Genomic DNA, 12,836 nt, shown 5'->3' on the forward strand with positions numbered 1-12,836 from the left:
TCTGGGTTATTTACGTCAGACACATGGCTAGCCTCTGCTCTGGGTTGTTTACGTCAGACACATGGCTAGCCTCTGCTCTGGGTTATTTACGTCAGACACATGGCTAGCCTCTGCTCTGGGTTGTTTACATCAGACACATGGCTAGCCTCTGCTCTGGGTTGTTTACGTCAGACACATGGCTAGCCTCTGCTCTGGGTTGTTTACGTCAGACACATGGCTAGCCTCTGCTCTGGGTTGTTTACGTCAGACACATGGCTAGCCTCTGCTCTGGGTTGTTTACATCAGACACATGGCTAGCCTCTGCTCTGGGTTGTTTACGTCAGACACATGGCTAGCCTCTGCTCTGGGTTGTTTACATCAGACACATGGCTAGCCTCTGCTCTGGGTTGTTTACGTCAGACACATGGCTAGCCTCTGCTCTGGGTTGTTTACATCAGACACATGGCTAGCCTCTGCTCTGGGTTGTTTACATCAGACACATGGCTAGCCTCTACCCTGGGTTGTTTACGTCAGACACATGGCTAGCCTCTGCCCTGGGTTGTTTACGTCAGACACATGGCTAGCCTCTGCCCTGGGTTGTTAGAGGGGGCGGGGGAGCGAGCCCAAGGGGCGGGGCTCTGGCTGCCTTGGTCAGAGAGGCTGGAGAAAGACACCGCTCCAGCGACCTCACCGGCCCCCTCTCCCAGGGGATGTTTTATTTGTTTTTCAAACAAAGGCTGTGAGATCATGTTGATCCAGACCTGTCTAGTGGCACCGTGTGTGTGTGTGTGTGTGTGTGTGTGTGTGTGTGTGTGTGTGTGTGTGTATGTGTGCGTGTGCGGGTGTGGGTGTGGGTGTGTGTGTGTATGTGTATGTGTATGTGTGTATGTGCGTGCACATACGTACGTACATACGTACGTAAGTGCATCTTGGGGGAAGTGCAGGTCAAAAACCATAGCTGTGTCAGGTCAGGTTAGGGCCGGTTGCACAAAGCACCTTAAGTTTGCTTAAAGGGACACTCCGCTGATTTTCACCCAGCTTTGTATCATTAGAACATCAGTAGTATATCAGAAAACCGTAAACAGTTTTGAAGTCGTTCATTTAAGTTGACAGTTATTGAGACTGAGTTGATTTGAGTAAAGTTGTGGACCAGTGATGTCATTTGTGCATGAATGACATTACTGGTCCACAACTTAACTCAACTCAACTCTCAATAACTATCAAACTAAATGAATGACTTCGAAACAGTTTACAGTTTTCTGATATACTACTGATGTTCTAATGATACAAAGCTGGTTGAAAATCGGCGGAGTGTTCCTTTAAGTATGAAACTTAAGATTTGATTTCTCCTGAGGAATATAGCCTACTTAAAGACGGAATGAACCCAACAGAATGCAAGTAGCGCAATGGTCGGAGACGTTTCAGAGTCTGAAAACAAATCTTGTCTGAGATGACAGGGTTGAGGGGCGGACCATAATAGCGTGTTGATGATTTGATTTGACAATTCTGGGGACTGGCTTTGGCATTGGCCAATCCTGGCGTGTTCTGCCCCCAAATCGAGTGGGATTCAGCGTGTTGTGGTGCTACACAAGTGGGATCCACAGAGTACCAGGCAGCCAGCTGCTTCTGTGTGGAGCGGAGCGGACAATCCGATGCATGAGTGCTGCCCGCCCGCCTGGAATCTCCGAGGGGCGACCGTTAACGTTATCCTGGAATGCGAGTTTAACGAGCCAGTTACATTTCTTTGCATTCTTAGACATTACCGTTTGCTTTATTTTGTATGTTACATACAATTGCCCAAGTTAGTAGTTAGTTTATGGGCTAGAAATTCTGCCAGATTACAGACACTAGGTGCCATTTTCTCCTTCATTTGGAGGAGACAATTCTCCTGAAATAAAGATTGATTGACAGCTGCCATGTCGTGATATGATTGGTTGAAATGGGGTAGAAATTTGATAGTACTATGTGACGTCAGCAAACTGTAGATTACTGTTATGATGAGATCTTAAAAAATGAACTTTTGATGTGAAAAAGTGTGAAAAACTAAAGAAATTTGATTTTTGTGATTTTTTTTTGGCATACATTTTTAAACAGGTGCACTGAATACCCAGGTATTTGAAATACAATAAAATAAAAGTAATTTTTGGGTTCAGCTCGACTTTAAGGGTGTTGCACAGACATCCTTAAAAGGTTTCCTTGGTTAAGGAAAACGCTGAGGCATTTATTGCACTGGAAGAGATTTTACGGCAGTAAAATTGTACGGTTTCCATGGAAACCTCCCTGCCTCCCTCTACTTGTTGTTGTTGTGATATCGCAACAGAACCTATGGTCTCACAAAGTTGGCCGAGGCCTAGAAATGGCAGAAGAAAAGAAGACAAGAAAACCAAACTGGTCAGAGGAGGAAAAGATGATATTACTGGAGGAATAGAACAAGAGAAAGCACGTACTAAAAAGTATATTTGATCCGCTAATAACAGCAAACAGAGAACGAATGTGGGAGGAAATTGCAATGAAAATCCTCGGGTTCTCCCGATCTCTGAACGCTCTTGTCGGGAAGTGTTCATTTTCTTAATTTATTGCCATTAACTCAGCCATGTTGCGGTTAAAGTAGAGCCAAGGGTACCTTAGTTCCCCCCCTTACTTTGGTTGCTAAGGTCTTTTGTGCAACAGTTAAGGAACGTCTTAAGTATTAAGACCAAGATAAGGAGCAAACCTTGAAATATTGAGTGAACATTTTAAGGAGACCTCGAGGAGAAGACTTAAGGTTGTTTTGTGCAACATACTTTATTTTAAGGAAACCTTAACTCCGACTTTAAGGAAAATCTTAAGGTGCTTTGTGCAACCGGCCCAAATCTGTTATGACTGTGGGTGATACACATATGAGAAATGTATATGATTGGAAGCTCCAGGCGAGAGAACTTGAGATGGGGAGACAGTGATAAATGGAGTGTAGGCGCCTGCGTCGATATGTCTACAGAGTAAAGAGAAGACCTGTCACTACAGGCCCGAGTCCCCGGGCCAGAGGACGAGGAAAACCATGATTAGACCGTGCAGCTTTATCTGTCTGCCGTGCAACGCTGTCGTTAGGCATGGGCATCCGAGGCTATACAGCCCTGAATGTTTTATGAATGTTTTAAGGATATGAATAAGAATAATTAAACAAAAGCCCCAGATCTATAATTCATCTGTCATTTTGATCAAGCCCTAATAAAAGATAATATGATATTGTCGATCAAAAACCCAAGTGCGTTAGGGGTCATCCGTGTCTCATTCAAGCAGCAGATCTACTTCACACAACTTTGCACGTGTTTTGTGCCTGTGTGTGTGTGTGTGTGTGTGTGTGTGTGTGTGTGTGTGTGTGTGAGAGAGAGAGAGAGAGCGAGAGAGACAGTGTGTGTGTGTGTGTGTGTGTGTGTGTGTGTGTGTGTGTGTGTGTGTGTGTTTGTGTGTGTATGTGTGTATGTCACAGCTAGGATTTATATCAATCTAGTCACTTAAATTAGCAAGATTTCCAGTAAGTGGCAATCCGTTTTCTTAATGAGAACCTAAGTGTGATGCAGTGGTGTGCTCACTCACTTTGCATGTATAATCAATTGGCAGCGCAGGCTAAACCTCACAGAGGAGATTGGTTTAAGAGTATCAAGAGGTCCCTGGTTCAAATATGGGTGCATTACATTTACATTACATTACGTCATTTGGCAGATGCATCCAAAGCGACTTACAATAACACATTTTTGTCAGCAATATAGCAATCAACTATGCAGCACAGTCTATGACAACTACAACTTCTGAAGGAACAGTGGCACAAGTTTAGTTTAGGTTAGTAGTATTTTTTTATTTTTTTATTTTTTTTTAGAAAGAGAGAGAAAGAAGTTAGATCAAGAAGGGCCCAGATGGAGCCTGAAAAGGTGAGTCTTTAGTCTTTTCCGAAAGATCGGCAGTGATTCAGCAGTCCTGACCGAAGGTGGAAGCTCGTTCCACCATTGAGGTGCCAGGGACGAGAAGAGTCGAGATCGGGATGAGCGACTTTTGAGCCCCCGTAGCGAAGGAGGGGCGAGGCGTCCTGCACTGGTGGAGGAGCGAAGGGAGCGCTGAGAGGTTTGGAACCTGACCATAGATTGCAGGTACAGGGGAGCTGACTGGTGTACTGCCCTGTAGGCCAGTACCAGTGTCTTGAATTTGATGCGTGCCGAGATGGGAAGCCAGTGGAGGTCCTGGAAGAGGGGAGTGACATGAGAGAATTTGGCTTGGTTGAATACCAGACGGGCTGCAGCGTTCTGAATGAGCTGAAGCGGTCGGATGTCGGTGGCAGGTAGGCCGGCCAGGAGCACGTTGCAGTAGTCCAGGCGAGAGATGATAAGTGACTGCCCCGCCATTCAGGGCCGCTGGGTGGCATTAATATGAGCGCAGGGGTGTCCTTAAACCAGGTGCAATCCCCCCATGTGAAGTGCCTTTGAGCAAGACACTGAATATACCCTACCAGCTCCAGGGTGCTCCTGCTTGTGGTAATGACGACTCCAAAGCAAAGAGCAACTGCAGCAATTCCAGTCGTCATTCATTTCCAGTTAGAGGCAGCAACGTGCTATTATGGGCTAACCAAAATGACTTCCCTGCCTATTAAACTCATTAGTGGCTCGCCCAAGTGTGATTTTCTAACCACTCCATTGAAAATGGAAAGTATCCGTGTTATTTTTTCCTTAAGCTTTTCTAAAGAAACCGAGAAAGCTCTTTGCTTGTGGCTGCGGAAGAGCCCAATGTTTTGCCTGGTGTTTGCTTCTGAATGTTCTCCTGGCACATAATGACTGCTTCATCAACATCAAGCCTCTTCTTATTGTCTCAGGGTTTTACTCTGCTGCTGAAAATAAAAAAAATATGGTAATAAAAAAGTTGAATGAAGAATTCAGATTGCACTCGTTTCGTATTTTGATTTTGTGTTGTGGAAGCCAGCCTATATACGCACCAGATTGGAACCTTTTGAGCACAATGTCTCACGTCTTATATTAATTTCCCCCCGAAATAACTTGAAAATGGTAATTATCAGGTGAAAATGTAAAGATTTCTGGGCTGGGGTAGCCCCAATGTGTCAAGATACTAAATGCCTCTGCTGCCGAGACATCCCACATCACATCCCACTGACAGGAAGTTTGCTCAATCAATATGCCAAATTCTATGAATTTTGATGTGATTATAATGTATATCTATGTATAATACATACAGTGTATTTCTCATACAGATAGTCGGAAGTAGGTCGGAGTCTTCACTGATTATTATTACTCCTTATTTATCACAGTCAGAGGCCATTGTTAGCCTAGACTTATTTCCATGGTACTCAGTAAGAGTGAATACAGTATACAAATATGTGTCAATGGTCTGCAAACACCCATGGTGATTTTTTTTAAAATTATTATTTGTTTAATATATTTCCATAATGCGCCCGCATGCACGCGCACGCATGCGCACACACGCGCGCGTCTGTGCGCGCGTGCGCACACACACACACACACACACACACACACACACACACACACACACACACACACACACACACACACACACACACACACATTTCCTCACACAAGTTTGGAGTGACTGATTATAATATTGATAGGCTACATAAAATTATACAACTGCTACCTCTTGCACATTTCATTTGATTTCATTGTAGCACCTTGTAGGGAAAAAGCTGTGAGACTGCGCCGACAAAAGGCATCTAAAAAAGTTTGGCTGGGTGCGTCGGTACAGAAGTACTAACAATAGAGGTCAAAGAGAATACTCTTTGAGAATATTCTCTTTGACCTCTATTGTAGCACCTTGCACTGCGATTTGCTCGTGTTTCTTCATTGTTTTCTTTTCATATTTTTATATTCCTATTGCTCTTGTGTGTTTTACGTTTCTTATGTTTCATATTTTATCATGTCTTGGACTATTTTCAATAATGAAGACTACTTAGCAGCTAACGCCCAGTTCAGGTCATATCACAGTGCACGCCCCCTTTCTTTGAGGTTGTATAACCCGTTCATTGTTAGGCTCGCCCCCTTTCATTGATGCTCTCTCCTCATCCATTCACAGTTTACCACGCTGCATGTGGCAATAACCAATCAGCCCAAGCTATTCCCTTTCCAGCTGATCCCAATCACCTAATCAGCGTAGTATATCAGAGTCCATGATGTTTTACTCTGTTTGCCATGTGCCGTGTATGTGCCATGTGTCATTCTCAGTTGCTGATCATCATCGCTGCAGCAGTTGTTTTCGCCCCACCTCCTCCCCTGACCACCACCATCGTCATGACTCCTGAAAAATTCCCTATGGGGGATTTCCTATCCTATTCTTCCCTGACGACGCCCTCTCATCATCTCAGGAGAGCGTCATCATATCCATGGAGTCATACGCCAAAATGAATTTGTTGTATCATTAAAGCTTGTTAAACTTTCTACTAGTCTCTCATTATTGAACTGTATTACGTGTTGCCTTCTCTCTCTCTCTCTCTCTCTCTCTCCCCTTGTCTTATATTGTATGTTCTGTGGAGCCTCCGGGCCTAAGTACTTACTTGTACAACTGGAGTGACAGTAAACAGCTTGAATCCATAATTTAAAAACTCTCCCCTAGCCTACAGTAGGCCTATATATTTTTAAAGCTCTCACAGATCAAACGTTAAGAGTATTTTAATCTGTTAATTATGTGTCTAAAAGTAAAACGTGAGAAAAATGGCTTCAAACATTCCACAGCATTCCGTTTTGTACGGTGGCATTCCACTAAAACCAAATACATATTGTTTTATGAAAATAATGAAAGAGATGAAAGTAACCAAATCACTCAAAATCTCAAAATACCTGCAAAACTCATTTTCCACGTATTCTCATTGCCAACAATGTGTAGCAGCAGCGACAATGTGACGGGTCCTCCCAGACCACCACACACATCAACAGAAAAGTACAAAAACCTCAAAATTGCTTGAAAACGTAGATTTTAATTCACTAAGAAAAGGACATTTAAGTGAGACATTCAAAATGAATGAAGCGATGCAGAACATTTTCTCATAGCCTATGTAATGTTACACACTGTAACATTACATGCTGCCATTACATGCTGGTCCTCTCTAATATTGAAAACTGACTGTATGACATTGCAAAAGAAGAGGGAGTCAACAGATCTACAATAGGTTCAATCTACCAAGACTATTGAGGGAAGCAAGCTGATTCCGTTTCATGCTGCATAGGTCATTTTGCCATCATTTGCTCTATAACTCCATCAGTATGCTTTTAGAAAAAGGTTTGCATTTTTCATCTTCTTTGTTTGCTTAGCTTTAAAAATAGAGAAAAAGACATGAGTGCTAATCCTTTACAGTAAATGTTTTTCATTGCCTAGAATAGATGTTAGCCTTGAGAGAATAGTCTTGCATCCTTTCCATCTCCCCTTCATGCATTCACTGGCACCTGCAAAGACAAAGACATATTTAGTTTGATTGATTGATTGATTTTATGAACATGTCATGGATTCATTCCAAATATTTCAACCCAATATATGATCAATTTCACATATAGCCGCCTGCTATACAGTCTACATATGAGGAGTTCATTTCCAAATGCTATATTAAGATTTATTTTTCAAACCTGAAGGACTTTGATCAGCAGGATCAAGTCCAGAGTCTGTATTTTTCCATATTCCATTTTTGTTGTCAGGGTTGTCATTTGTTCTATAGTGTAAACCGCGTCTACCTGCATTCTCTTTCTCTTCTATATGAGGGATCAGTGTTGGTAAACAAACGGCTTACTGGATGTAACTTTATAATGGGACCCTCTATGGAGCCAGCCTTGAGTGTCTCATTCCAGCCGGCTGTGCTGTTGACTAAATTCACTTCATTTCAAAAACTGCGACAGTTCACACAACCTTAACACGACGTGCATATATTATACATCAGACTCTTGAGCTACTTCTGCTCTCACTCGGAATGTCAAAATAGAAGCGATTTCATATAGTTTTTGCGATATTAACATTTGTTTGGCACAACTCATGCGAGTTAACTGCTGCGGAGTTCCGCATTTCCCGGTGGTTGTGACGTCACGCCGATTTGTCCTATTTTTTCAAATCAAGAAGGCCATTTTTAGGCTACTAATCATATTACCGCCACCCACAGGCATAGAAGAGTAGCACCATCATAGTGCTCGACAAGACCTGTATGAAACCAATGCTTTGGTTTGGCACAACTTAAGATTCATTTGTCATTTTTATGGAGCAATTAAGTGAAATTGGATTTCCCACGGCACACCTGACGATCTCTCACGGCACACTAGTAGCCTACAGTATGCAGCGGCGGCACGGTTGAAAAACTCTGCACTATGTCAATGTATGTGCAATTGAATTCTTCTAAACATGAAGTTAATAAATGGATATGGGGTTTGATGAGTACCTGGTTTATTGTCTGCGTGGGCTGGTCGTGCTGAGCGGGTTGCATGGGATCCTGAGATTGAGGAGGAACGGCATCGAAAAGGGGCATCTGAAAAACAGTCGACCGTTTCAGAAGAGAACAGCGAAAGAAACGCAAACAAAGGAGTCCATCCAGATCAAAACACTTTGAGATGATATTTTTTTGTTTGTTTTTCTCACATTGGGGTTTTGCTGGGGCACATTTTGAGGAGCATATTCAAATGGGAAAAGCTGTGAAAACACAACAAAGGACAGCGAATGATAATAGCGTACTCGCTATTATTATAGTCATTATATATTATTATAGGTCACGTAAGGATTGAAAATGTGCCATGTCTTACGTTTGGAATCTGCGGCAGAGGAGGGATGGGCATCATCTGAAACAAATCAAGCCTCACTCATTACTGTGTCAGCGAAAACGACACAGTAGTCGACTCAATCCATATTTGCATCATGTATTATTATTATTATTGTAATTTCTTTATCTCAAAGTGACATGTTTACCTTTTGCTGTGTGAAGTCATATGGGTAGTACTTGAAATGTGAAAAGGCAAGAACACAAAAAATATCAAAGAGCTGCAATGTGAAGTAAACCCCCAAAGGATAACACTTTATAGTCTGCCTACAGACAGCAACTGTCAGATATCTAACAGATTATCTATTCTATAGAGCAGATGTTTTCCCTCAGAGAAGCCTGGAAGCCCCCCCCCCCCCCGTGCAGTTTACTAGTTTAGTTTCGATTCATTCCTAGATGCCTATGGGATCGTGATTTGTTATTTAATCCCATAGACACTCAATAATTGAGCCAAGATAGCCTGATCTTGCTGTTTGACTTCAGACTACATCAAATACATAAAAATGTCTGTCTGAAGGCATTTATTTGTTTCTGACTCTGACTCAAACATTTCAGCTATTCTATCTCATCTCCTTTTGTAATAACTAAAGTCATATTTATCCACTTCCATTCACATGAGCCTCCCCTGAAACTGTTTGATGGGAGCCCCCCTGGGGAGGCCCGCCTCCCACTTTGAAAACCTCTGCTATTAATAGCGTATACAGTACACAGTATGTGACAATTCATGAACACACAGTACCTATTAAACTAGGTGCAACAGGTGTGTGGAACGGGAAGCAAACAGAATCTGTTTGTGGAACCTCAACTAATAAGCCGTTAAAAACATCGAGACAAAGCCAACTGTCAACTTATGTCAACTGATAAGCTGTTGAAATGTTATACTCCGTAGACTCTGTCTGTAGATAGGTGGACTATCAAAATAAAGTGTTGGCAACAAAAGTCTTAAAAAGTAAAACATGACAGTAATTGCATGGAGGCGAGAACAATCTCCTTTCTACTTTATAATTTGGTGTAGTCATGAATAAGTCATGATTCGACACGCCGTGCGCATCACGCTGTCGCGAGCGGTAATTGAAGAGATTGTGCTGCTCAGCCACAAAGCCACAATGATGCCTGTGATGTTAAGGACGAAAGAAAGGAAGCAACACTTACCACTTCCACACTCTGTCTCCCTGGAGCCTGGGGGATGGAATATTTGATGAACCCCTGAGAGGGGAAGGAACCCTTGAGTGGGAGCGAAAGAGATGAAAGTCAATGAAAAGGGGGATTTTCTTGAACGTCTAATTTCTCTACGAGAACGTAGGATGTTCCATGGAAAGTGTGGTGGCGTGTGTGTGTGTGTGTGTGTGTGTGTGTGTGTGTGTCTGTGTGTGGAAAGCTGGCCCTTCCACCCTTTGCAGACCATGCACTGTCACATTCCATCTTCTCCAATAACAGCATAGGTGAGGACATTCTCATCTTCACCATCAAGGCCCGCCTACAAGTCCTACCAACAAAATATAACCTGGCAACCTGGTATCCATCAACACATGACCCACACTGTATCCTACATCCAACCCCCCCCCCCCGCGACAAAGAGACAATAGCACATATCCTAAACGGCTGCAGCCAATACAAAGGACTTTACATAAGCAGGCACGACCGCCTGGTGGATCTGGCGTCAAACAGCATCAGAGAAGTACAGGACAATACAACACAAATGCACAAACACAGCACTGTCAAACTGGACTGGTTCAATCACAACACCACCGACAATAACACACTGCACAATATCCCAAATACCCCAGACATTGTTTTCATCAATGAAAGCAGAAAGTCGGTCACCATCATTGAAATAGCCTGCTCTTTTGACCTGTACATGGACACCTGCTTCACAACCAAACTCATGAAATATCAGCCCTTCGTAGAATATAATATATTCTACGAATTCTATATACAACTCTAGGCTACAGCTGCCAACTCATTGTGCTTGTGTTTGGGAGTCTGGGGCATGTCCACAAACTCGTGCTCCGTGGACTGCAACTAGGCAGGCTGCTAAAGCCTGATGCAAAAAATTAGCAAAATACTGCTCCATCTCAGCCATAATAGGCAGCCTTTTTATCTGGAGAAGACGATGCTTTGTATACCCTTGAGTGCTAAACATGCTATTATGTTAGTTTGCATACATTATATTTAAGTCATCATCTTGCTGCAATGTCTTTTCCTGTGCTTAAGAAGTACATGCATCAGTGTCCTGGTTCAATATAAATGTACTGTACTGCGGCCTTCTTCTAAAATGTTTGGGTCTGTAATATTTGCTCTACTTTGGATCCAAATAAAAGTATTTAAATGTGTGTGTGTGTGTGTGTGTGTGTGTGTGTGTGTGTGTGTGTGTGTGTGCGCGCGCGCGTGCATGCGTGCGTGTGTGTACGTGTACACGTGTGTGTCTGTGTGCGTGTCCGTGTGTGGTGTGTTCATATATGCTTACCGGTCCCCCTGCGGCTCCGCCATTGAATGTGTGGGGGAACACCTCCATAGAAATACAAAAAAAGTCCATCAATGTATATAATGCACAACATCATTCACAGTTAACAGCATGCAGGGTGGGGGAAGTAGACTGTCGCATAAATACTGCACCCTACTGGATTGACAGTGAATTGCAGGGAAAGATCATAGGAGGTGTGTGACATACTATTTCCATGCTGTAGGGGGCAGGAACTGCCACTTGCTGTTGAGGTTGACCTGGGTAGACATTGTTCACCTGAATGAAAGGGAGATCATAGATTATACTCAAGTTGAATACTGTATATAGCCTACAGTAGCCAATAGTTACAGTAGAATACTGTATATAGCCTACTACTGTATAGTCAATAGTTACAGTAAATTACTGTATACTAGGGGTGTCACGATATTTCGTCGCACGATATATCGCGATATCGAAACGTCACGATATGCGTATCGTCAGAAAAAAATGACATCGTAAAAAAATAAAATAATAATAGAACAAATTTAGCAGAATCAACACGCATGAGTGAGGGGGTAGACTACTACTGGCATGGCAAAACAGCTCAAGGGGTACATAAGATTACATAAGTTTAGGGACCATTGAGCATGAGTTATTTAAGAAATAGATTGTATACTTTATTTTTCTTTCACCATGCAACAAACATTTAGTTTGTGACAGTGTGACACATTCTATTGCAAGAGAAGCATAATCTTCCATGTTGTTTTATAGTTATTATAATAACAATTTCCAAAAACAGCATTTGTTTTGTATTTTGTGTATTTCAAATGAAAGACTATTTTTCCAGTATTTTCCCAGGGCTCCCTTGAAAAGAGGTTTCGATTTCAATGGGATTCACATGGTTAAATAAATGATAAATAAATACATAAAAACTATTTACTTTTGTTAAAAAAAATATTGTTAAAATATCGTATCGTATCGTTATCGTGAACCCAATATCGTGTATCGTATCGTATCGTATCGTGAAATTAGTGTATCGTGACACCCCTACTGTATACTGTATAGCCAATAGTTACAGTAGAATACTGTATACTGTATAGCCAATAGTTAGACTAAAATACTTTCTTTAATTAATCTTTCTTCTTTAATTAATCTGTTCCAATGTGGACCTTTTCTTAAGAGGTGTTATATACCTTCATTTTGCATGTAGGAAGTAGGCTAAAAAAGACAACAGTTAAGTATGAGTTATTACCTGTGTGGGTGGTGCTGGTTGTTTGACACCTCTATAATGAGGCAGGTAATGAAAGAAAGACTGCAGATGAAGAAAGAAATATTAGAACAAAAACAGACATGGTTAGATCAAATTATTGTTTGTTTTCTTTTCTTGTTAAATTGCACCCTCTAGGGGTGGGGGGATCCCCATGACATGAGACAGCCGTGGTTTCCTACTTTATCATCGACTCCACCCTCTCCTTCCAGTCTCACATCAAACCCATCACCAAGTCCGCTTTGTACCACCTCAAAAACATCTCCCGTCTCATCGGCCCTCACTCTCAGACTCCGTGGCAGAAACCCTCATCCATGCATTCATCACCTCCCGGCTGGACTCCTGTAACGGAGTCCTGTCCGGGGTTT

The 12,836-nt window shown here is 42.3% G+C and overlaps 1 protein-coding gene across 1 annotated transcript in view; it reads right to left on the reverse strand.

Annotated features, from left to right (window-relative positions):
- Window positions 1-6,934: 6,934 nt before the first annotated feature.
- Window positions 6,935-12,836, reverse strand: part of scpp5 (secretory calcium-binding phosphoprotein 5) — a 6,802-nt gene continuing 900 nt past the window's right edge. Inside the window, exons 3-11 of the mRNA XM_083635522.1 lie at window positions 12,454-12,513; window positions 11,430-11,498; window positions 11,226-11,267; window positions 9,911-9,982; window positions 8,908-8,937; window positions 8,745-8,780; window positions 8,584-8,634; window positions 8,387-8,473; window positions 6,935-7,412 (exon numbers count right to left, since the gene is read on the reverse strand). Of these exons, the coding sequence (XP_083491648.1) occupies window positions 7,395-7,412; window positions 8,387-8,473; window positions 8,584-8,634; window positions 8,745-8,780; window positions 8,908-8,937; window positions 9,911-9,982; window positions 11,226-11,267; window positions 11,430-11,498; window positions 12,454-12,513 (465 nt within the window). The 3' untranslated portion in view covers window positions 6,935-7,394. The remainder of the gene's footprint in view (window positions 7,413-8,386; window positions 8,474-8,583; window positions 8,635-8,744; window positions 8,781-8,907; window positions 8,938-9,910; window positions 9,983-11,225; window positions 11,268-11,429; window positions 11,499-12,453; window positions 12,514-12,836) is intronic.

The sequence above is a fragment of the Poromitra crassiceps genome (genome assembly GCF_964638095.1).
Source record: "Poromitra crassiceps genome assembly, chromosome: 4".
In the NCBI taxonomy this organism is placed as follows: Eukaryota; Metazoa; Chordata; class Actinopteri; order Beryciformes; family Melamphaidae; genus Poromitra; species Poromitra crassiceps.